This window comes from Plecotus auritus (assembly GCF_963455305.1).
Source record: "Plecotus auritus genome assembly, chromosome: 2".
Lineage (NCBI taxonomy): Eukaryota > Metazoa > Chordata > Mammalia > Chiroptera > Vespertilionidae > Plecotus > Plecotus auritus.
The window spans coordinates 105,974,862-106,000,263 of record NC_137771.1 but is presented as its reverse complement, the minus strand read 5'-3'; the positions used below and the strand labels follow the sequence as shown (position 1 = coordinate 106,000,263).

At 52.0% G+C, this 25,402-nt stretch overlaps 1 protein-coding gene across 4 annotated transcripts in view; it reads left to right on the top strand.

Annotated features, from left to right (window-relative positions):
• Positions 1-23,702, top strand: part of NUP210 (nucleoporin 210) — a gene marked incomplete at its 5' end in the record, with an annotated part of 129,619 nt that extends 105,917 nt beyond the window's left edge. For all 4 annotated transcript variants that reach the window (XM_080654584.1, XM_080654585.1, XM_080654583.1 and 1 more), the window contains 15 exons: positions 1,012-1,092; positions 1,572-1,703; positions 2,959-3,117; positions 4,973-5,064; positions 6,940-7,114; positions 8,488-8,663; positions 10,633-10,853; positions 12,952-13,088; positions 15,066-15,189; positions 16,551-16,697; positions 18,281-18,531; positions 19,125-19,341; positions 20,808-20,903; positions 20,985-21,068; positions 22,378-23,702. In XM_080654584.1, coding sequence (XP_080510710.1) covers positions 1,012-1,092; positions 1,572-1,703; positions 2,959-3,117; positions 4,973-5,064; positions 6,940-7,114; positions 8,488-8,663; positions 10,633-10,853; positions 12,952-13,088; positions 15,066-15,189; positions 16,551-16,697; positions 18,281-18,531; positions 19,125-19,341; positions 20,808-20,903; positions 20,985-21,068; positions 22,378-22,478 — 2,193 coding nt within the window. In that variant the 3' untranslated portion in view covers positions 22,479-23,702. The remainder of the gene's footprint in view (positions 1-1,011; positions 1,093-1,571; positions 1,704-2,958; positions 3,118-4,972; positions 5,065-6,939; positions 7,115-8,487; positions 8,664-10,632; positions 10,854-12,951; positions 13,089-15,065; positions 15,190-16,550; positions 16,698-18,280; positions 18,532-19,124; positions 19,342-20,807; positions 20,904-20,984; positions 21,069-22,377) is intronic.
• Between the last annotated feature and the right edge of the window lie 1,700 nt (positions 23,703-25,402).

Here is a 25,402-nt window from a genome sequence, read left to right as displayed (position 1 = left end):
CTGACTGGAAATTTGGCCAAAGGGACACATAGCCATGCATTTCCCTCCTGGCTATCTCTGCTCATTATGGTCTAACCTTGCTGGGCCACCCCTCTTTTTGTGTCTCCCATCTGGCAGGTTGGGGGCGAGGGGCTGCTGGGAGAAGATCCTAATGCCCCTTGACAGAGGGAGAGGCTATACGAGCCCAGGCAGGTGCGAGCTCAGCCCGAGGTCCGTGTGTCCCTGAAGGGATTGTGATTCTGGTCTGAAGCTTCCAGTTCTCTCTATCCAAGAATCAGCACCCAAAGTCAAGGGGTGGACGAAGACTGGCAGGAGGAGACCGAGTAATGGGAAAGATAAAGGAAAGGAAGGGAATAAGGGCTTATTGAGGACCTACTATGTGCCAGGCATTAGCCCAGATCACAAGATACAGGAGATGGGCTCAGTGCGAGGGCTTAAGGGTCTTATTAGCAATACTCACCATGAGTCAGCAGTACTATGAAGAAGCCAATCAAGTTCGGCCAGGTTTATAGGAGAATAAAGTTCAGAATGAAGGGGGGTGTAAAATCTGCTCTTATCAGACTCTGCCTGGCTCCTGCATTTGTCCATCTACTGTGCTCAGTCAGAGAGAGCAACAGGCTGAATTTGGGGTTGGGAGTTGGGAGGATCTGGAGACCTGTACTGTGAGGGTTTCCCAGCCTAGAGAAGAACAGTCCCCAGTCACTGCCCCCAAGTCTCTGCAGTGCTGACCTGGAGCACCTGGATCTGACAGATCTGTAGGCTCAGAGAGCCAGGCTAGGACCCGGCTCTCCCCCAGGGAGTGGGAGAGGCAGTGACTCGGTCCGTGTGAGGTGAGCCACCCACAAAGCTAAGCCACCTCTGGAAGAGAAGCATTGAGCTAGACATCCTGTGGATGCCTTCTGAGCGGGCCTCGGTGGAAGCCTCCTACCTTAGAGGGGTCCCTTCCCAAAACTACTGTTGCTAGCACAGTCCCACCCTCAGCCCACCTGAGCTCCAAAACTCTTTCTCCAGGATCTCGTGGAGGTGGAGGTGCAGCTCCTGCAGGCAGTGAGGATCCGAGCCCCAATCACTCGGATGAGGACAGGGACCCAGGTAAGGTGGGCCCCTCTCGAGCCCCTCCTCTCTGTGCTGTCTGAAGCAGCCTCTGGAAGGTTTGGGGCTCTGAGTTCTGATTCAGGATGAGCTTAGGGGAGCCATTGCTAGGAGCAGGGTCCCTACAAGATGAAGAGAGGAGAGCACAGGCAGGGACTCTGGATAGGGTGTGCTGGCTGCTGGGGACTGCAGGTCCTGAGAGGTCTAGGGGTCATTTCAGACATGGAGTCTCTCAGCCAATGTGAAATACAGCCCACAGCTCAAAAAGGATGGGGTTGGGGAGGTGCTTTTCTATCACACCTTCCTAACCGGTGCAACCCCCATCTCTGGTGAGGGCAGAGTCGACACAGTTCATGTTGCACAAAGGAGACACAAATGTCCCTGGGCAATGGAGAGGCAGATGGGGCAGTGCACAGGGCTTCCAGGGGTGCTCCTGGCAGTGGGACTCTGCTGGTCACAGGCCTGGTATTTTCCCACAGATGCCTGTTTACATCACTGGAATCACCAACAGCCAGAACCCTTTCTCCTTTGGTAATGCTGTGCCAGGCCTGACCTTCCATTGGTCGGTCACCAAGAGGGACATCCTGGACATCCGGGGGCGGCACCACGAGGTAAGCACCTGCCCAGAGCCTCCGCTCCATCCCAGGCCAGAGTTTGGGCGGGGAGGGTTTTTCCCAGCTCTGCACACGAGGTCTGCACCTTCATATGAGGCCAGTCCTAGCCCTTTTCTGCTCTCTGTCTTGAGGCTCATCGAGACACCTCCCAAACACTTCCCCCATGTGTGTCCTCGACTCTCAGTCCTGTGTCTTGGAATATGGTCTCCCAACGATCCTTCTCATAGTGCTCAAGGACTGTGCGCAGCCCTTTTCATTTGAGGCTCATTTTTGCTAACCCCTATAGAGGAGTTTATGGCTAACCTACTAACAGAAGGCAACAAAAATTACAGCCTTGTAGGGGAGCCAAAAAAGTTCTAGAATGTCACAGGGTTGCTAAGCTGTAACTTCTACCCATTTTCTGAGATGATGCTAGAAGCCCGGGGGTTTTCTCCTGGTCTATCCCAAAGGCTCTCCATGGGGGGACCTCTGCCCTCCTCAGATCTCAGAGCTGGAAAGTGTTGGAAATAACTTACTTAAACCTCTCTTAGTGTTAACTGGAGCTCATACCTGGGAAGGGACTCACCTAGGGTTGCCTAGTGAGCCAGTGGGGAGAAGGAACTGGGTACCAGGCCTGGTGACTCCAGGCTGCCACCCCAGTTAGGCCGAGGGTGTACAGGACCCGAGTGGGAAGTGGTTCTGGGATAGTCCTTCTTGCCTTATCTGTGAATAGTGAGGGGGGAGGGTCTGTGATGGGGAGGAGCCAGGCCCAGGGATGGAGTTTCCTAGAGGCTGCCTAAAGCTCGTCTAGTATAGGGCGATGCCTTCCCCAGGCCACCCAGTAGGGCCAGGGTCCCGTCTCCAGTGCCAGCACTTCCCCAGGCAGTTTCCTTGGTACATGGGCAGTGACTTCTTCACAGACATCATAACAGAGGGCTCTGCAGGGAAACACTGCCAAGCCTAGAGACCCTCTAGGTGATTCATAACCACCTCCACACACTAAAGGCTCTGAGAAGTCCTGCGTGGAAATGCTGGCTGTGGTGGGTGGACCCAGCATTTTCTGCATTCACCTATGAATGAACACGGTGACTCAGTATGGGGCGCTCCGCTCATCCTGGGTGACTACAGTCTGCACACTTGGGGTCAGCAGGTCTGACCAGGGCAGGAAGGCAGCAGCCTTTGAGAACAGTCTGGGGCTTCTGTCTGGCTTCACCCTTTGGGGGTGCTGGGACCCTGGGGCTCTCCCTGAAAACATATTTGGTGTCTGTCTCAGGCGTCACTCCAGCTCCCGTCGCAATACAACTTTGCCATGACTGTGCACGGCCGGGTAAGAGGCCGGACCGGGCTGAGGGTGGTGGTCAAGGCTCTGGACCCCACAGCTGGGCAGCTGCATGGCCTCGCCAAAGAACTCTCTGATGAGATCCAAATCCAGGTAAAGGCCAGGTGGGCAGGAAGCACATGTGAGAGGGAGAGTAAGTGCCAGCCCAGTGCCCTTGTCCTCAGGGGCCATGAAGGTACATGTCAGCTCTTCCACTGCCACAGACAGGCCCTGCCCTGAGCAGTTCTCAGTCTGCTGGGGTCGGGGGTCAGGGTGTATGGGATACTTTGGGAGCCCAGAGATGTGGCTGCCTGAGAGCTTCACAGAGGAAGGGCATTTCAGGGTGGGAGGAATTGGCTGGCGGGCCAGGCAGATGGAATGGCATGGGCAAAGGCCTGGGGGTCTGAAATAGCTTGATGTGTTCCCAAATTAGAAATTCATTCATGGGAGGAAAAGGCTGGAAAATAGTCTTGAGTCGGGCATTAACATAATTGTCTGAATTTATTTTACAAACACGCTTAGAGGACCTGACCGCTAGACATGTTTCCCGTTTCCCAGAACTCACATAGGCCTGAGGGCAAGAGCTGCCTTGACAATGAGCCTAGGGCCCCACTGAGGTGGGGAAATGGCGGGAAGCGGCCCTTCCAGCTCCCAGTAAGTGGGTGGTGGGCCCTGTGGGTGGACTGGGAGATGGTGTGGCCCATCCCTTCACAGATGAGCCCCCACTTCAGAGGGAGGTGATCTGCTCACAGCCCTCGAGGGTACACAACCTATTCAGGAGCCAGACCAGCAACCCTCCTCCCACCCAGGCTCAGCCTCCGCATCTCTCCAACCCACCCTCTTGCCTCCTCTGCCCTTCTGGGCCCCTCTGTCAAACTGGAGAGTTGATACTCTGGAGAGCATTTTTAGCTGTAAGGACCCTCTTCTGCTGATCTGGGGCTCAGCTACTCTGGGTCCTCCTAAATTACAAAGAAAAACTGAAAGCACCCCCTAACTATTATGAGAAAAGAAATGGGTTCAAGCCCCCTCTTCAAGGAGAAATGAACCATCTCTAACCCAGGCACATACCCCAGTAGGGGTGAAGAAGTAGTTTTTCAAAGAAGGAAATGCCTGTTTGCCAGCCCCCCTCAACTTGGCTCACATGAGCATTGTACACAGATACCAACACACGTATGTGCACAGACACAGACATACAGACAAGAATTATGTGCACAGAAACACAGATACATAAACACATGAGTACATGTTCTTTTTGGTTAAAATAGAATGAAGTTCTAGCACCTGTCATGGGATTAAAGATGGGCATTGCAGCTTCCAGTTTTTCTCTGCCTTGGTTTTCCCCATTGACAGCAGATGGAGTTTTGAGTGCATCAGAAACTTAGAGAAGCTGGATCCAGCCCACAGATGTGTTTTATTTGGCTCACTTAGTGCTTTGAAACAATTTTTTCTTTGTTGCCAACATTTAAAAGTAGGAAGATTTTGTATAAAAATCCAATATGCAGCTCATCCTGAAGACATGCATTTGCCATATGGCAAAATCAGCAGGAGATGAGAAGCATCCACCCTTTAACAGCACTGTGCTCTCCAGTTTGCCACAGGCCCCACCACTCCTTGTTGTATCTTTGACAGTGAGGCTGAGTCAGTGCCATTGGCCATGTTCCCTTTTGCACATACATCCTGGTACACCCTCCCCCCTCAACCACACCCCCAGGGACTGAGGTAGAGCATGCCCCTGGTTCTGTAAAGCAGCTCCCATCTGGGTGCCCAGCATGCACCTGCCTGTTTCCTTCATCCCACCTCTGGTGTCTCCTAGCGGTCAACCCTCACCAATGCATCACCAGCTAGACAGGTGCTTGCTGGCAGCAGTTTCTCATCTGTGCGCCACTCTCGGCTCTCCCTGCTGAGAGAGCAGCAGATATGAGACGTGATTCCAGTATATCATAGGAAATAAAATGTGCCTCTGTTTTAGGTATTTGAAAAGCTGATGCTGCTGAACCCAGGAATAGAAGCAGAACAAATACTAATGTCACCCAACTCATTTATAAAGCTTCAGACGAACAGGTACACAACTGGCTTTTAGCAAGGTCATGAATCTGTGCTTGCTTGGTCCAGTAACTCGTTTATCGAAGTTGTCAGCAGCTGTGGCTGCCTCGGGTACACTGGGCATCTTTCTTGGCATTGCCTTTAACATGGGTGTGGCCTCACATTTCTCCTTCTCTCTGTGTGGACATCCCCATTCTTCCTCATCACTTAGACCTGCAGGCCCTCTTCTCCTCCTTGTGGCCTAGAAACTGTTTAATGTCTGCTGTTGAAATCCAGTACTTCAAAGGGGAAAAAGCACCAACTTGGAAGTGTTAAATTTTCCAAATCCTGTGTATCTTCAAGACTTGCCACTCAAAGTGTGGTCCACAAACCTGCATGGCATCAACTGGGAACATGTAAAAATGCAAATCTCGGGTCCTGGTGGGTTCAATTCCCAGTCAAGGGCATGTATCTAGGTTTCAGGTTCAATCCCTGGCACAGATTGGGTCACGTGCTGGAGGCAGCCAATCGATGTTTCTCTCACATTGATCTTTCTCTTTTTCACTCTCTCCTCTTCCTACCTCCCTTCCTTCAACTCTCTCTCTAAAAAGATCAGTGAGGCCGGCCAGTGTGGTTCCATGGTTGAGCGTTGACCTATGAACCAGGAGGTCAGGGTTCGATTCCTGGTCAGGGCACATGCCCAGGTTGTGGTCTTAATCCCCAGTAGGGGGCATGCAGGAGGCAATCAATTAGTGATTTTCTCTCATCATTGATGTTCCTATCTCTCCCTCTCCCTTCCTCTCTGAAATAAATAAATATATTTTTTTAAATCATTGGGAGGAAAAAAGAAAAAAAATGCAAATCTCGGGCACCACCCCAGTCCTGCACTTTAACAGGATCTTCTGGCAATGGGCATACACATTAACGTTTGAGAAATACCTTTTAAAGCATTCTGCAAACATAATTCCTACCTTGCATTCCAAGTGGATGCCTTTTGCAGCCATGACTTGCATTGGAATGCTGTTGCAAGATAGGGGGCAGTGAGGACCATAGGAGCACTTACATGTTCCATGAAACACATTCACATGGTATTCATTCAACCAGATTTTCTAAATGCTAGGCTGTGTGCCAGGCTCCAGGAACAGAGGTGGATGACACACGGTGCCCTTAAGGAATCTGGTGGGGAAAAGATAGCATGATAGAGCTACAATGAAATGAAGTTTCATGTTCAAGCCACAACCCAAAGAAGGGCCTTCCACATGAAGAGTTAAGGAAGACATGTCACAGAGATGCTTGAGCTGGGTTTGAAGGATGCATAGGAGTTCTGCAGGTTAAGAGGAGAAGTTGATGAGGGGGTTGAAAGTTGAGGCAGAGTTTGTTTCAAGTCCTCTCAGAAGGGTCTTGGGGCTAGGGTACCACACCCTCCTTTCTTTATGATGTTAATGAGTGTGTAAGGGACAGGAATGCTGCAGGATTTGTCTTCCACCTAGTACATGATGTCAGACGCTTCACAGATCATTTTCTGAGCAAGTAGCTCATTTTCACCCTGTTTCCACCCTTAGAAATAGGACATTGCTTCCTGTTCACACTGCAGGGTGATGGGACTGCCTTCGGGTTCTTCCCACTCAGAGCTCCCACCTTCTTTCTGCTACACCAGGCTGCCTTATTTCAGTAAACAGAAAACAGTTTGCCTCAGAAACAGTATTTTATAGTAAATGCCCCATGTGGCTGATGAAAGAAAATCAGCCATTGTGGTGTCTGTCTCCCTGTGAGACAGCCATGTGAGGTGCTGTTCTTGGAAGAGTGGGAAAAGATACTTTCCTTGGAACTTTTGGTTTTCCAAATCAGGTTTCCTGTTAGTGACTGAAGAGGCAGGCTGCCCACACGTAAACAGCTCTGTTTTGTTTTCTAAAGGGATGGCACATCATCTCTGAGCTACCGTGTCCTGAATGGGCTCGAGAAGGTTCCCATCGTGCACATTAATGAAAAAGGCTTCCTGGTGTCAGGGTCCACCATTGGGACTTCTACCATTGAAGTGACTGCCCAAGAGCCTTTTGGGGCCAACCAGACCATCATTGTTGCAGTAAAGGTAGGGTCCCATTATTCTCCTTTTTAGAGTAATAAAAGCAGTAGTGCGGAGGTAATATTTATCCCCTTGCAGGTATAAAAGTGAATATATTCCCCTGCAGCTGAGAAATCATATGTAAGAATTTATTTCAGAATAGCCAGGGGCAAAGGTCATAGGTAAAAAGCTACAGCATCTTCTGGCTGTCCAAGCCAGAGGTCTTTGCAAATTATAGAGTGCAATGACCTTGTTCATAATTGGGGAAACTGAGGTACAGCACAGTCCTGTGATTTGCTAGACCTGGCACCCCAGGGTCTGGATCGGGCAGCCGGTACCTGGCACATGGTAAGTGTCACTGAATGCATGAGCTAGGTACCTGACCCACACACAGTGCATTACATGACACCGACGGCAGCCTGGAGAAGTAGGTGATACATTTTATGGGCAAGAAAACCAGGATCCAGAGTGGAAGTGCATTACTCAAGGTCACAGTGGTTGAGAGTCAGTCTGGGTGCTGACCTGCCTCGGCCTGGCTCAGGTTTGTGTCCTCTGGTCACATCACGGTGCCTCCCGGGTCCCTCTTTAGTGAGGGGAATTTCTCCTTGGATATCCCTGGGGTTTATCTTAACGTGATATATTTCATATCTCATCACTGCCATCTCTAAATCCTAGATGACAGAGGAAGTGCATGACCATTTTTATGTTTAGATTTTCCCTGGGTTGCAGGCCTACTTCCTTAAGTAATGTCTCTTTGTTTCAAGGTGAGTGCCTCGCAGGGAAGCTGCACCCTAGTTTCTGAGTGAGTGGAAGTGACTGATTGCTCATGGCACCAGCTGTGTACCAGTCACTGAACCTCTGAACGCTGTCAAAGAAGTCAGGCCTTCGGGGAGCCAGCTTTTGTTCAGGGTAGATTTCACCTGGAATTAGAGAAGCAAGACTGATCTTTACAGAGCTCAGGTTCTTGGGCTCCCACTCCCAAACCCCATCATTCTCACCTTTCCCCATTGGTCCTTTCCCCGGAGCAGCTTCTGGTATGCAGTGTCTCCACTCAACGCTGCCTCTACAACCCAAACAGGCAGCATTTCTACTTTAAATGCCATAGAGCCTGGGCTTCTGAGGACAGAACAGTCAAAGCCCAGGATATCTTTGCAATGTGAATAATGATCTAATTTTTCAAAGTCATAAATTTTAACTCTTGTAGCTTAAGTTGGATCACTGTGTAGGTAGGTGGGAACCTTGTCACTAGGTTGGGACACTCTGGGGAGCAAGGCCTTTGCTCCTTGTTGGTCCGGCTCCCAGTCCTCCCTGAGATGGGGACCAGCTAGGGACAAGCATCTCCTTCTTGGGAGGTGGGTTTACCAACACAGTCGTTGCCGTATCTGCTTATTGTCCTTAAGGTGGCTCCGGTGTCTTACCTGAGGGTCTCCCTGAGCCCTGCCCTGCACACCTGGAACAATGAGGCTCTGGCCGCCCTGCCTTTGGGAATGACTGTGACCTTTACTGTTCATTTCCATGACAACTCCGGAGATGTTTTCCATGCTCACAATTCGGTCCTGAACTTTGCAACTAACAGGTAGGGTGTGGGTGCTGCTCTTTTCTCATGCGAAGTTATGTCTTGATTGTACCTACATTTAATTTGTAGATGTAACTGATGACTACACGAAGAAGCTAATGGAATTGAAAGAAAAGTTTTGTTAGAGTTTCTAAGAAGAGGGTGTATGCCTCTCTCAAAGGGCCATCAGAGGAAGCACCAGGCGTGGCCCAGAGGCAGGAGGAGTGAGGGAAGTGTGGTTGGGAGCCTTTGTTTGCTCTGTGGCAGGATGTTATTGGGTGGAGATGTTCCCTGATGGTCAGGAAGCAAAACACAGATGTGGGGGTTTGCAGTTAGAGGGTTTATAGTAAGATTTTTGTGTACCTTTGAAAGCTGGATGGCAAGGGAGGTGTAGACAGCCCTGTCCATGACTTGGCCCTGTAATCCATGGATGCACATCACCAATTATGGATTCACAAAAGTTGGTCAGAGCAAGCGAGACACACACCTTCGAGTGCTTAGGTGTTCACTGGCTGCAGGCTGAGTGCAGGCTCTTCTACTGACATCTCATTTTTTGCTGAGACCCAGAGAGGTCACACAGCCAGGAAGTAAGGTTTGAATACCAGCTCCAAGTGCAATTCTTTTTGGATGACTCTTCAGAAATACAACTGCAGCTTCAGGCCTAATGTGTGAAGAGAGGGGCTGGCCTCAGTCTAGGCCTACTAAAACTGAGTCTGTGGGAGAGGTGGTTCTCAAGTGTGGTCCCTGGATCAGCATCATCAGCATCACTGGAGAACTCTTAGAAATGACACTGCCAGGGCCCAACGATCTCTATTTTAATGAGGCTTCTACAAGACTCTAAAGGTTGAGCACTACTGCCTAGGGGGATGCAGTCCCAGCTCAGAGGAGAAGAGAGAAGCATCAGACCAATAGGGTAGAATAGGCCTGGGGAGTTCTAGGCAGCACTGGGGCTGGGGCACAGAAAACAGTCCAGGTTCTGATGACCATTGCAGCCTGGCCTTTCCAGGTGCCCTGCAACAGATGTGTCCCCTATTGCTAAGACACCCAAGGCCAGACGCTGGAGGTATGGCATGGTGGGAGAACCTGGGTTTAGAGTGAGATCCGGTTTAGCCCAGCTATGCTCTTTATGGGGCCTGTGAGCTTGGGCAAGGCAGGTCATCTCTCCAGACCTCTGTTTGCACACCTGTCAAGAGGGGAATATGGCAACTGAGGCTATGGGTGTAAGGGCCTCTGCCAGCTGTGGAGTTTTACACACACAGTATGGACATCTGTTAGTCTGGGTTGCAGGCTGCCCTGTAGGAGGTGGAGCCAGGTGTGGCAGTTCCTAGCTACAGTGCAGAAGCCACACTGGCCCTTTGGTAGTAGGAGCCTCTCTCTAAGAGAGCAGTCAGGCTCAGGAATCAGAAGGTATGGTGGAAGGAAGTGATGAGGCCAGGGACCCTAACCCACAGCCTCCCAGTCCAAGCCTTCGCACTGGACAACACTGGCCGGTGTGGATTGAACTGTTGCCAGGCACTAGCCTAAGCACTTCTAGCTGCTCATCTGGTTTGGAGCTCACACCAAGCCTGTGAAAAGGGTTCATTCTTATACTCATCATATAGATGAGAGTGCAGAGGCTACTTTACTTGTTCAGGCCACATCACAAAGGGCAGTCTGTGCCTCCCCAGGACATTCCCACTTCCTGTTGAAAGAACTCTGCAGGCCACTTTTCTCTGTGGGCCTCTCCTTTTCCTTCCATAGTGTGGGTGGCGATGCAGCTGCTCCTGGCTGAGGCTGCAGGTTCCTCCAGTAGATGAGGTGAGGGGAGGCTTGTTGGGCCTGTGGTGCTTTCTTACCTGGAGCACCTGCTAGGTGGCCGTGCATCAGAGTGACATCTGGGGCTGTTGCTCAGCAAAAAGCATTGCCCAGCAGAGGACTTGATGCTGCATGTCTTCCTCGAGTCAGGGCTCTTTCCTGATACTGAGAGCCCTCATATCCCTTCTGTGCCTAGAGACGAGTTTGTGCAAATCGGGAAGGGCACAACCAACAACACCTGCATCCTCCGCACCGTCAGCGTGGGCCTGACGCTGCTCAGTGTGTGGGACACGGAGCATGCAGGCCTCTTCGACTTTGTCCCATTGCCCGTCCTACATGCCATCTCTCCGGAGCTGTCTGGAGCGGTGGTGGTGGGGGACATCCTCTGTCTGGCCACTGTTCTGGTCAGCCTAGAAGGTAAGAGAGACGCTGGCTAAAGTCACCCTCCCTTGTGAGACACGGGCCCTCAAAAAGATGGGAGTGGTCTCCCTAGGAGGTGCTCAGCTTCTTGCCGTGGGAGACCTACAAATAGAATCTGGATGATGCTCTAGAACAAGAGTCAGAACACTACCACCTTGGGCCACAGCCAGCCTGCTGCCTGTCTTTTGCAAATAAAATTTTATTGGAACTCAGCAACACCCGTTCATTTACTTGTTGTCAGTAGCCATTTTCACCCAACTTTCAGTTTGGATGGTGGCATTGGAGACCTTTGGGCTCACACAGCCCCAAATATATGGCCCTTTGCCACCCGTGCCCTGAAGCAGCTCTGTCCAGGAGTATTCTGCCAGCGCGGAAGCGCCCTGTGTCTACACTGACTCAGTAGCCACTAGCAGGTAAACACTTGAAATGCAACTAATGCAGCTGAGGAACTGAATGTTTCGTTTGGTTAGTTTTATGCTGGCAGCTATCATGTGGCCAGAATGCCTCTAGAAGGAAACCTAAGCAAAGAATAGCTATTGGGCCAGTTTAGTGATTTCCAAATTTTAGCCCTTCCCATGCCACCTGTACATCTGTGAACTACATGTACAATTATCGATTGAATTTTTTTTTAATTGGCTATTTTTTTTACCTAATTAAATTCCTTTTAAAAGGAAGGTAAACACTGCCTTTAAAGAAAAGCAAATATAAGTTGCCATAAATAGGCTGTGGTTGTTCAGTTTTTAATTTTATCCTATATAATAAAAGCCTAATATGCAAATTGACCAAACGGCAGATCGACCAGAATGACCGGTCGCTATGACATGCACTGATCACCAGGGGGCAGACACTCAACGCAGGAGCTGCCCCAAGCCCGCAGGCCCCAGGCCAAGAAAGGTGGGTGTCAGCGGGGACCCCCGATCGCCCCGCCAGTTGCCCCACAGAGGGAGACGACCAGCAGTGGGGGCGGGGCTGGTGAGCAGGCAGCACCAGGCCAGCCAACGTGGATGCCAGTGGGCACCTGTCAGTCGCCCCACTGGTTGCCCCACAGATCAGCCCTGATCATTGGCCAGGCCTAGGGACCCTACCCGTACATGAATTTCGTGCATCGGGCCTCTAGTTTATTATATAACTAGAGGCCCAGTGCACGAATTCGTGCACCAGTGGGGTCCCTCAGCCTGGCCTGTGGGATTGGGCTGAAACCGGCTCTCTGATATCCCCCAAGGGGTCTGGATTGCGAGAGGGCACAGGCCAGGCCGAGGGACCCCACTGTTGCACAATCGGGGCCAGGGAGGGATATGGGGGATTGGCCAGTCAGAGAGGAACCACGGGAGGGCTCCAGGGTGTGTCCGGCCCATCTTGCTCAGTCTCGATCAGCCAGACCCCAGTAGCAAGCTAACCTACCTGTTGGAGCATCTGCCCCCTGGTGGTCAGTGCATGTCATAGCGACTGGTTGACCAGCCGACTGTCTGCCCCCTGGTGGTCAGTGCACATCATAGGAGCGGTAGAGCAGCTTTAGCATAACATTAGCATATTACGCTTTGATTGGTTGAATGGACGACCCACACTTAGGATATTAGGCTTTTATTATATAGGATGTGATTAACTTTTAATTAAGAAATACTGTCTAGTGACAGTTCTGAGCCTTACACCTCCTTTGTTTGGTCAAAAGGGACTGATAAATAATGGGGGCCAGGGACAGTGCTGTGGGGAAGAGCATGTAGAGGATGGGGTCTGGAGGGCCAACACCCAGGTCATCTCAGGACAGGGGAATGACTGAGAGACAAGCAGGGATGGTTGGGGATGGGAGGGGCTGGAGGATCCTTCTTGGCAGGGCTACAGTTGTGCAATATGCAGGTATGGTTCCAGGTGGCTGCAGTATGCTGGTGGTTCCAGGTGGCTGCAGCCAGGAACAAGAGGGGAGTGGGTGAGCCAGGCTGCAGAGGCAGGCAGAGCACAGTTTCTATCCTGAGGGAGATGAGATGTGGAGTGTGGGTCGGGACAGCGTGAAGACTGGCACAATCACCAGGTGAGGTGGGGTTTGGCAGGTGTGTCAGATGTGGGAAAGATAGGTGACATCTGGGGCTTTTCTCCCTAGGTCTCTCTGGAACCTGGAGCTCCTCAGACAACAGCATCCTCCACATAGACCCCAAGACGGGAGTGGCCATTGTCCAGGATGCAGGATCCGTGACGGTTTACTATGATGTTGCTGGGCACCTGAGAACCTACAAGGAGGTGGGTTTCAGGACACACATGGCTCAGTGGCCCGAGAGGCATAGCTGAACTTCTTGGGGTGAAACTTTCAGTTTTTGGTACTGAATGATTCCCTTTTCTCTAAGAAATAACTGTCAGTGCCTTGGGAGGCAGTCAAGCTCTGGGAGTGATAAGTCTGGGGTCTGCCACCCACTTCTGGGATTGGGACAAGTGTCTTTTCATTTCCGGCCTCTGTCTCCCCATGTTAAAATGGTGTGATGATGAGAGGCGATCTCCTGGGGTTGGTCCTTCTCCCATTTGATTTACGCTGTGCCTGGAAGAGCAGGAATGCCCTGTTGGGCGTTTCTTGGGCATTGTGGCTGTGGGCAGGCCAGCCTAGCGATTTGGCATCACTGACAAAGTTAAACTTCCTCCAGCAAGTGACCTTTTGAGTCTTTCTGGAGGCGAACAAAACTGCTCTCTCTTCTGTTTATCTCCAGTTGAGAATGAATCAGTGAGCACGTCTGGCTGCACCCCAGTGTATCCCTAGAGCCAGTCTGCCTGTATGAACTCCAGCAGCATCACCCAGGAGCTTTCACGTTAGTGCTGCAACTCTGCAGTTTGGGCCAGCCGGGTGCAGGGAGAAGCACTTGGGGACTAATAAAGCCATGCTCTCCTGGCATGAGCTACTTAGAGTGGTCAAGGGCGGGGACCTGAGGAAGGAATGCTGACCGAGGGAGCATGGCATGGACAAAGGTGTGCAGGGTTCAAAAGCCCAGTCCTGGTGGCTGAATATAGGTGTGGGGAAATGGAGGCTTGCATTGGGATTAGATCACGAACTGCATTAATTTCCAGGTAGTTAGTTCCATGGAGTGGTTAAGTATGTAGGCTCTGTGGCCAGGCTGCCTGAGTTTAAATCCCAGCTGGACCACCCACTGAGAGGCTGTGTGACCTTGGATAAGTTATTTAATCTTCCCATGCCTGTTTTCTTATTTGTAAAATGGAGATGCAGAATAATGAGTTAGTATGTGGGAAGCACTTAGAATGGTACTCAGCACGTAGCAAATGCTCAGTAGGTATTAGTTGTACTGTTACTATTCCAGGGTAAAGAGATTGAAGCTTATTCTAGATGCAGTAGGGTTCATCAGGGATTTTTTAATCAAAGGGTGACATGGATCAACGGTAAGTGTTGGAACAATCACCTGGTGCCCAACAGAGTGTAAGAGCCCAAGAGAGGAGGAGTAGCTGCAAAGTAAGCATCCAGAAGACCAAAGATGGGCCCCCAGCTGGCACCATTGGGTGGGCAGAAACTAAGAAGACTTTGGAAGAGATTCAGGAGGTAGGGTCATCAAAGTTTGGTGACTATTTAGAAGTAGGGGATGAGGGAGAAGGAGGCCTTGGGGATGACTCCCCAGGGTCTGGCTTGGGTGATGAGGTAGATGGTCCTTTGCTGTGAGAGGGGAGCATAGAAGGGGAGGACAGTTGGGGGAAGATGATTAGTGACTTTGGGGCATGATGAGTTTGAGCTCCTCCAGGTGGGGCTGGGACGGGGGGCAAGGGAGGATGCACCTGGGTGTGTGTGTCTGGAGCTCCAGGGCAAAAAGCTGGAAATGGGGATGGGGTTTATAGCACAGAGATGGTTCTTGAAGACTTGGATGTGGGTGGGAACAGGCAGGGCACACCAGAGCAACAGGGGAATGGGGTCAAGGCCCTGGCTCTATCTCCAAAATGCTGAAAGATTAATTAACCATATTGATGAACAGAGAAGTGATGATACCTATCACAGGAGCCAAAATCCACAGCCCATACCAGACCAATGACCAATTCAGGCCTGCTCTTCAGCGCCCTGCTCCTGTTCAATGGGAGAGCACTGGGCTATGGAGTCTGACCTGTTCCAGCACATCATTTAAGCTTTGAGCCTCGGTTTTATCACCTGTGAAATGGGCAGTCCCTGCATCCCAGGCCACAGGTTGAGATAAAAGCGCAGCACTCAGTGAAGTTCCCTTGGCTTCCTTCTAGCTACTGATTGGTGTCCCTCAAAGGATTCAAGCCCATCACATCCACCCTGTCCAGAACAGCTTCCAGGAGGTCACAACCTTCAAAGTGATGGTCACCGTGGGAGACAGAAGCTCTAACCTGAGAGGTAGGGAGTGAGCGGGACTCGGGTGGTCTGGATAGGGCCTTGCCAGACTCCAGGAGTGGGAAGGGGGCTTCTTATGCCCCTCTATTGGGGTTTCGTGTGCTCTTCCTATTCAAATGCTTACCAGCTCCAGAGAGAACATTTAACCCCAGATGGCCTGCTCCTTTCAGCGTTTTAGAAATCTGAGTGATCCACAAGCGGAAGTCGTGAAAATAATCTTCCTAAAAGAGCCTGGCCCCCAGAAACTGTGTTTCTTAGCTGGACTGAGACTTCAGTCCTAGGGCAGCAGATACAGAAAGCCACACTGACCACCACTAATCCCAGAAAGGAATGGCTTAGCAGGCCTCATCGCAGACGTGGTGTTTTGTGATTACCTGTCCCAAGTCATACACAGAACATCCCATCACATCCCCTGCCCATGAAAGCTCTGAACAGCAGCTTCCAGAAATAAATACATCAATTAAGGCTTTTTTAAAAAACTACCTAACTGGTGGAATTAATCAGAACTGTTTTTGTTCTGATTAATGAGGCATCTTTATTGCATCACAGTCCTCTCTTCCTACCTCAGTGCCAGTGAGCAAAGGAGAACTGTTGCCCTCCTGATGTCCAGATATCAATTGCCCATTTTCCCCACTGACAGGAACAGACACATTAGCGGGCCTGACAGATCCATATCCCATGCCCCTAGACCAGGGGTGGGCAAACTTTTTGACTCGAGGGCCACATTGGGTTCTTAAACTGGACCGGAGGGCCGAAACAAAAGCATGGATGGAGTGTTTGTGTGAACTAATATAAATTCAAAGTAAAGGAGCGGAGGGGAGAGCAAGAGAACCCTCCGCTCTTTCGGCTCTGCGGGCCGGATAGAACAGCCGCCCGCGGGCCGTAGTTTGCCCACGGCTGCCCTAGACCCAAGCTCTAGAACAAATGCTGAAATTCTGTTCTGAAATTGCCTGAGATTCAGAATGATCCCCATCCTCTATAAAACTTGTCCTTAGATTTTATAAACCATGACACCTAATAATCCTAAATAATCCTAATTAATGCCTTTACAGAACTTCTTACTGCACCTGGGGCCCTAAGCTGTTCCCTGAGTCAGCTTGACCTGCAGCCCAGCTTTGGGTAATGCAGTCTGCTGTTCACCATTCTGTCACCCTTGTTCTGTCATCTTTGGAGAACCCTAGGGGCTCCTCTTATAAGGCATTCGGGGTGCAGGTGCCATTTTGTGGCCCCGCCAGCCTCCATGTGCCTGTCTGTCCCTGCTCCCTCACCTTGGGGCTCTTCAGGCAGGTATAGAGGCCTTGGTGGGCCAGGTGTGGTGATCGACAGGCCTGGTCCAGCCATTCTTAACCTCTCCCCATCTCTAGGTGAGTGTTCTGTGGCCCAGGTGGAGGTCATCAAGAAGCTGCGTCCGGAATCCCTCATCAGCTGCCAGGTCCAGTTCAAGCAAGACGTCCTCAATGTACCGGCCTATGACATGTTCACTACAGAACCAGCATTCGATACTGCCCTAGGTAAGTCTCCAGGGGTTGAAAGTAGAAATTAACTTGCACAGAGGGTTTGCCTTCAGTGCATTTGACTCACTATGGCTGTCTGTCCAGAGGGGCAGTCTTTCAGAAGCCCAGCTAAGGATTGATGCTTTCACTCCGGCTCTGTGGTTCATTGTGTTCCTGTGATGGGACATGGCTATTTTCAGCAACCACCTACCCCAGCAGACAGGACATGGTTCAAAGTTGGAAACCCTGAGCTCGATTACTTTTTGTTCTTCCCAGCTCAGAGCCTTTAAGTGTTGAGATTGCATCCCTCCATAAAATGGGGAGGGTGGCACCTTGCTCTACCTGCAGGTCAAGGCTCTGAGAGGAGCAAGCCAGAGAGAGATGGAACGTCCTTATTGAATAGTCAAGGGCCATGCAATGTGTCAATAACTAGAGCTATGGAACTGAAGACCGGCATCATAGGCAGGAGTGGCTGCCTGCCTTAGGTGTGCTGGCCAAATCATGTTGAGCATCACCTCCTAGGTCTCAGGAAAAGGGTACCTTCCTAGGGTGCAGTGAGGGTTCAAGGGATAATTCCTGCTACATGCCACACATATCCTGAGTCCTCTGTGGTAGCTGCCAGTGTTATGATGATGACTGATGATGATCAGTGAGCATTTTTCAGTTCTTCCAAAGAATATGCAGCCCAGTCTTACCTAGGAGAAGTTAGCAGGCCATAAGCTCAGTTTGCAGCTCCCAATGGCCTAGGGTAGGGGCTTCCTCTTCTTGCGCTCACTCTGCTACTATCCCTCTGGTCGCAACACCAAAGCATCTTCAGCACCCAAGCCACTGTCTGAGAACAGGACATACATTATGAGAGCACACACGTGTGCTAAGCTCAGGGCTTAGCACAGAGTAGGCACCCAGCAGTCCCAGGCCCTGGCTACTCAAAGACACAGCCCCAAGGAGAGTGATGTTATTGCCACTTTACCAGGAGAAGCAGGGCCACCACAAAAACTGACTCGCCTGGGGGAGCTTAGCTGGCATAGGCATGGGAGGACTCCTCTAGGGGCACTTGGCTGGCATGAACATCGAAGGGACGCTAACCCAGGTTCAGGTTTGAGGTTCAGGATCCTTTCCAAGGCATCGCTCAACAGTGTCTGTTCAGCTCATTATCTATCTGGGTCAGGCATGGAGGACAGGTGATACCAAATAATCCTAACTAATGCCTTTACAGAACTTATTACTGCACCTGGCCTGCAGCCCAGTGTTGGGGGATGCAGTCTACTGTTCACCATTCTGTCGCCCTTGTTCTGAGCCAGGCTGGCTGGGCCTGCTGCAGAGCTGGCCCAGGTGTTCCTGCCCCAGAGAGCATCAGTCCGATGGGGATCCGGGGAGTAGAGGGTTCTGAAACAGTGAGGGAGCGTGGTGGGCATTAAAAGGGTGTTTAATGGGCTGAAGACACTGATGAAGGACTTCCCAGGAGGCCCTTGGAGGAGGTGACATCTCACCTGGGCTCTGAAGGATGAGTAGGAATTCTCCAGTTAAAAAAGCAGGGAAAAGGAATAGCATTAGAGCGTGGGTGGGAAAAGGAACAAAGTGAAACACCTTTGTCTCCACAGGTCGGTACCTGTGCTCGGTCATGATGCACAGACTGACAGACAAGCAGCTGAAGCACCTGAGCATGAAGAAGACAGCACTGCTGGTCACAGCCTCCCTCCGGGGCAGGCACTTCTCCGGAGAACAGGTTGGGGTTGAGGTGCCCTTCAACCCAGGACTGTACACTGACCAGGCTGAAATCCTTTTGAGCAACCATTACACCAGCTCTGAGGTCAAGGTCTTTGGTACCATGGAGATTCTGGAGAACCTGGAGGTAAGTGGCATCAACACACAAGCCTAGGGCATGAGGAAGGACCAGGAGGCAGAGAGGGCTAGGTGGTACATGGAAATCCTACATCACCTCTTTTTAAAATTAAAAATAAGAAAATGTTTAATACTCTTACCCTTTTTTCCCCATAGCACTGTTAGTCTCTATTAGCCTATATAATTGTATTGATTATTATGATGCCTGCTGGTCTTCTCATCTCAGGGCAGCCAACATGGCTGAGTCGAAAGAGACAGGGATGAGTTAAGTATGTGTTTTTCATGGTGGGTCTGCTGGGCCCTGGGATTGGGCTCCTGGGAATCCACCATTATTTGAGCTCCAGACTACTTCCCTTGAAAGTTTGTGTTTGGTGGGTGTTCGTGTCAGTTTAGCGTGTTTAAAAGAGCACTTGACTAGAATTCAATGATGAGGACCTGTCCTTTCCTTACAAACAGCTCGAGTGTCTACGGTGTGCTCCTCCCCTAGCTTGGCAGGTGGTGTGCTCTCAGGAGTGCCCAGCCCACGGGAGCTGGATGGGGTCCCCACCTCCAGCTTTACAGGAGCAGTGAGGTGTTTCCCTCCCACCCTGACGTCTCTCCCAGGTGAAATCGGGATCCCCAGCAGTGCTGGTCTTCGAGAAGGAGAAGTCTATGGGGCTGCCCAGCTCTATTACGTACACAGTTGGCATCTCAGACCCTGCGGCTGGCAGCCAGGGACCTCTGTCTACCACTCTGACCTTCTCCAGTCCTATGACAAGCCAAGCTGTCACCATCCCAGTGACCGTGGCCTTTGTGATGGATCGCCGAGGGCCTGGTCCCTGTGAGTCATGGGACAATAGCTGGGACGGACCTGGGTGTGGAGAGATGGACTGGAGTCGCCCTGGGTGTTAGTGGAAACCTGAAAGAATAGGAACTGGAGGAATAAAAGTGCAGAATGTCCCACAAAGTGCAAGTCGTCCCTTCAGGCGGTCATGCACACTGTGCTTCCCACAGTCCATTCTCCACACTGTGCTTCCCACAGTCCGTTCTCCACACGGCAGCCAGAGGGAGCCTGTTAAAATGTGATTGGATTGCACCCCTCCTACGCTCAGCATTCTGCCGTGACTCCCATCTCCTTGGGAGATAAAGCCCAAGTCCCTCCAAGGTCCCCTAGGGCCTCACATGGCCTGCCCTCTTGACCCATTTATGACTCATTTCCCCTTTGTGCACCCTGCTCCAGCCAGACTGGCCTCCTTCCTGTTTTTTGGAACATGTGCAGCTCCCAACTAGAGAGAGCCCTTGGCATTTGCTGTTCCTTCACCCTTGGGTGCTGTTTTCCCCTTGGCCAAAACCCCCACCTCCTTTAAAGCTTTTCTCCAACAGCACCTTCTTCTAGAATCTGAACATCAACCCTCACTCCAGACACCCTTACCTGAATGCTTCCTCAGCACCGCTGCCAGCTGCCAGCCCGCAGTAGCTGGCGCCATTGAGTAGTGATTGTTGCCTGTCTCCCCACTGGAAGTTAAGTATGTGAGGACAGCACTTAGAACAGGCCCCTCCATACAGTTAGGGTGCTCATTAGCGAACAAATTTGTTAATTCTGCACCTGTTGTGTTCCAGAGCCCATGCTGGCAGATGCCTGAAAAGCGCTCCCCCGCCCCACTCCCGCTACCAACCCCAGTAGAGAGGCATGGATCCCAACTACAGAAAGAAGGGAATGGTTCTAGAGATATGGCTGCAGATGGGGCAGCACACAGGGGCAGTTTCCCCTCTGCTGGGAGGAACTGCAGGTCAAAGGGCTGCTTCAGCCAAGTCTGGAAGGATGAGTGGCCGGGGCGGGTGATGTAGTCAGAGACTCTGGGGCCATGTGCAGGCTTTGGGGCAGAAGCCTCAGCTCTGAGAGCAGTGGCATCCCTGTAAAGGGCCTTTGCCTCAGACCTCCCTCCGCTGCTGTGGTGCTAATTCACTGCTTGGCATTTTCAGCACTGCTCTGCTTTTTGGGGCGGCATGGCTGATCCTGGGCAGCCCATGCCCCCCTAACTCCCCCAGACAGGCCTGTTGTACCCTCAGCTTTCCTGCTGAGCAGTGTGGGGCCTTTCCATGAGGAGGGCGTCTCAAGGAAGCAGACTGTCTGGAGGAACAGGGCGGGTCAGGCAGCCCAAGTGGAAGGGGACAGAGCACGGGGAGACAGCCCCATGGACCAGACACTGTTCCTGGCCTCAAGCAGGCCCTTACCCTCTGGCCATGCACACGGACCCTCAATGGTTCCAGGGCAGTGTGCTAAGCTGGTCTCTCCACTGCCCACAGATGGAGCCGGCCTCTTCCAGCACTTCCTGGATTCCTACCAAGTCATGCTCTTCACACTTTTTGCCCTGCTGGCTGGGACCGCGGTCATGATCATAGGTGAGGCAGGCCACGTTGTGTCCCTTGGATTGCACCCCCATGCCCATCCTGCTCTAACCAGCCACGTATTCGGTCTTGCAGCTTACCACACGGTCTATGCCCCTCGGGAGCTCACCACCCCACCAGCTCTGTCCCACCGAGCCAGCCCTCAGCACAGCTCCCACTGTGAGTAGCCCCTTGAAAGCCCAGGCAGTCAGAACTGGGCTGAAGAGGAGTCCTGGGGAGAAGTGGCAGTTGAGGCCCTAGACCTCATGTCTCAACAGGCGTGGTGCTGGGCACAAAGGAAGGCAGATCTGGGAGCTCATGGGAGAGAACCGTGGGCTCCGACACTGGTCCTGGGTCCTGGGCCAGGAGAGCTTTCGCAAACAGAGCTGGGCAGGGTGGAGGGGCCAGTGGCAGGGAGCGCTGTCACTGCAGGTGTGCACACTAGGCCTGGCTCCCATCTGCTGGGGCACTGCAGTGGACTTTAAGCTGGGGCTGGGCTGACGAACTCAGAGACAAGGATTCTGGGTAGTCCTGATGAGGGATTTCCCAGGTGGGCAACAATGCCAAGGCCCATTCCCCTTAACAATCCCATTGTCTCTGGTGGCACTGAGGCCCTGGCGACTGCACAGTTCCAGGGAGCACCTCTCTCTAAGTGGTGTCCCTGAAACTGTGCAGTACCCACTCTGCACAGCTGTGCACAGCAGCCCTTGTCTCCTGATTTCCATTCAAGGGTTCTCTCCCACACACAGGAAATCCTGACCTGTGTCTACCGACTATGTCTAGGTTCAAGGGCTCCGTGAAGTTTTTGACAGAGGACACAGTTTTGTATATAGATGCATTTCCAGGATAGCCAGTTCCCACATGCATGCTGGACTCCAGAGTCATAGTCTCCAAGCAGGCTCCTCCTAGATCTGCGAACTAATGCCTGTGAAAGGCATAGGATGGTCAACAGCTCACTAGCTTTGTAACTCGGGTAGGCTAACCAGAGGCACTCACCCTTTCTAACCACCTCTCCCCACTCACCCTCCCCAGGTGCCCTTTCTAACCACACCTCCCCACTCACTCTTTCCGGGTGCTGGAGCCACCCCTGGGCCTTTGCATTATCTCCCTGACACCCCCACCTTCTGCTCACCTTGGAGTCTGTTCATGTACCTTTCTCTGCCGGGGGCTGTTCCTGCACAGTTGGATAGCCCCTTCCTGCATGTACCATGGGCCAGATGCTTCTCTGCCATCCTGAGACTCTGCTGGAGATCCGGGTGGTCAGGAGTCACACTCTAGGCCTCTCTGCATATCCAGCTGCTCTCTTTCCCTCCTAGGGCCAGCTCAGCGAGCCCCCAGTGGATTCAGTCTGTGGCCCAGAGGTGCCTGGGGGCATATTTAGGAGGTGCCTGGGGCACATTTAGGAGGTGCCTGGTGACCTTTGTTCAGAGAAATCTCAGGAGCGTCCCTTTCCCTATGCTCTTGCTCACGTGTCTCTCTCTTCACCCAGATTTTGCTGCCTCATCCCCGATGCCTTCTGTTGCACTGTCTCCTGGTCGCCGAGCTAGCCCTCCCTCAGGGCTGTGGAGCCCTGCCTACACCTCCCACTAGTCTTCGGACCAGGCGCAGTCCTGCGGCGCCAGCCTGGAGCAAGCCCCTGATTGTTGCCCAGCCCCAGCCCAGTCCCACTGCTCATGTGTTCTAATCTTTAGTTTAGACTGTGCTCCTTGGCTGCTGCTGATATATCAGAGTTTGTTTTACTTCAGTCTTGCAAAGGCGAAGACTTTCTGACTTGTCCCTTTATGCCTGGTTGTCTAGGGTTTCATTTTCCTAGTCTACAATCACTCCCTTCTCAGACTTCGAGCAGCCAGACTCTGTTTAGAAGTTGTCTGTAGATGATGCTACTGCAGTGGTCTCAGGGAAAGGTCTTTTTAATTTTTTATTTTGGGGGCTTTTCCCCCGCTGTGGAAATTGCTTTTCCCCTGCTCCAGCTCCTGCTAGGAAATGAGGGAAGTGAATGACAGGTGCCCATGCCTGCCCCGTTTACTGCACAAGAAGCCTCAGGACCACAGCGAGTGGGACCCTGAGCCCACTCAGCCTCACTGAAATGCTGAGACACATCAGGGAGTACCAGCCAGGCTGCTTTGGGCCCCTCTTTGGGCCACTGTGAATAGACTGCTGGCCTTTGTGTTTCTTTGTTTCCTAACCTGTGGAAACATCTGGATTCAGCCTCGCCCCCTGGGGATGTCCCAGTTCTCTATCAGCACAGGAACCTTGGAATCATTATTAGGAAATGTCCTTGGAGTCAGGAATCTTTGTGTTCTTTTGGAGAAGCCTCCATATTCCCAAGCACAAAGACCCAGTGTTATTTGTCCCTCCTTTTGTATGACAGTCACACCTCAGCAGATCTGAGCTTCTACAGTCACACCTCAGCAGATCTGAGCCTCTGTCCTACCAGCGGTTCTCCAGGCAGCTCTCCAGCAGGTGCAGCCCAGCCGGATCAGTGAGGGGCTGGGAGAAGACAAGTGGGGAAAGTTCTCCCTCCTTCCCAGCTCCTCACTCCTTCCGCCATGCAGCCCTCTGCCCTGCACCAGGTAGACCTAGAGGCACACCCCAGGGCTGGTCTCATAGGCTCTGTGTGTGGGGTCTGGTTTGACTCTGAGATGCAGTGTGAATCCACTTCAGTCCTTTGGGGTTGGTCTGTGATTTATTTTTGTAAAGCTGGAGACAGGAAGAACTGTGCCTTGTATATTACCTGAGCTCAAACTGACAAATTGGATGTAAACAGGTATATTTCTACTTGGTTTATTTAATAAAGCTCACTATAATTTCTTAAGAGGTGTGTGATCATTGCCGGGATTACATGAGTCCTGCCTGGAAGTGGCCCAGGCCCTGGTGACTGCTTCTGGTTACATGGGTTTGGGAAGAAGCTCTGTTTTGCTGCCCTTGAGCCTTCTGTGCTACATCTCCCTTCTCTGGCTGGCCACCAAAGCCTCCCTTCCACCTCCGAGGGACCAGCCGGCGGACAGGGCACGCGGCCATGGTGTCTTCCCACAACTGCCAGCCCAGGGCCCCCATAGGTGCCTTCCTCGTAGGAGCACATGGCAACCCTGCCCACACATCGGCATGTTACCGAGTGCCAGCTCAGCCTTCTCTCCTCAGCACCTTTCCCTCTGCCAGCTATTCCTTTCTCCCTGCCACTCTGGCTTCCACCTCACTCTCCTATAAGGCTAATCTTCCCAGGGTCACCGGCACCTCTGCTCAGCCAGTCCTCTCACTGACCTCTATAGTCTGGACACTTCCCTGTTAACTCCTTGCCTTGTGGGCAACCCTTACCCTCTGCCCTCTGCCTGTTGGATTGCTCTTGCCCCTCAGGGCTAGTCCTCTGCCGGCCCTTCTCCACCCCAACTCAGGCCCCTAGAGCCCCCGTCTGCCTTCACAGAGCACTCACACAGATGTCCGAGAGCCCTGTGGGGCAGGTCACAGGCATGGGAACAGATCCTGAGAGAAATGAGATAGCTGCCCAAGATCACAAGCCACCCCAAGGTTCCTCTGGTGGAGACCAGGTGTCCCCAACATCACTTCCTCTTCTTCCTTAGGATCCAAACCTCTGACTAAGCAGGACAAAGAGCAGCCAGCATGCACAGAAACCACCATGCCACTATGTTTTGGGAACAGAATGTGAGCAGCAGTGTCCCATGCAGCTCACAAAATGGTCTCCCAAAGGAAGGCGGTATGCTCCTCATCTCAGCATCCTTTCCCCTGGCTGAGCAGACCTGGTGGGGTTTCCATGTAGCAAGGACAGCAGAGTCACTGGGCCATCATAACCATGAAGGCTGCATTCCAACCCAGGACTGCCTCCCTTGACACTCATTGGCTTCATGATCAAGTGGGCCTTCATTCACAGCTAAACCTAATTCCTCTCATTCAATGGCAGCACCTAAATGCAAGCCCAGATGTCCCAGCCCTCTGTGCTCGGTGCCCCACTCCTGTAGGCCACACCCACATATCCAGTCACCTCCTGACCACTGCTCTCCTTTCATCACCATGGACGCACTTGCTCCTGCACTACTGAGGTCCCCTCCTCAGGTCCTCCTCGACCCACTCGCTACACCCAGCCAGTCTCCAAGTTCCCATGAATCCGTTCTCCTTGTCTCCTCATCTTTCTGGCTTCCCATGGCTCTCTTCTCAGTCCAGGGACACTCCTTGTAGGATGAGGTCATGGCCTCCCCACTGGCCTCCCTGCCCCAGCCTCTCCTTATCTCAACTACCCCCATACCCCCTGCCTTGCTGCTGGCAGATATGATTGTTGCACTTCCCTTAAACTCTACCACAGCCCTTCCTGGGTGTGTTCCCTTCAGGCCTAACTGTCCCAGCTTCTTTGTGCACACCCCATCAAGTACCATTTCCCAAATAGGCTCTGCTTTCCTCGCCTCTGCTCTTTGTACTCAGGTGGAAACTGCCCTCCTGGCCCAATCCATCCTCTCCGCCTCTCAGCTGGCTTTAAGATCGGACAGAGCTGGGGTCAGTTCTTG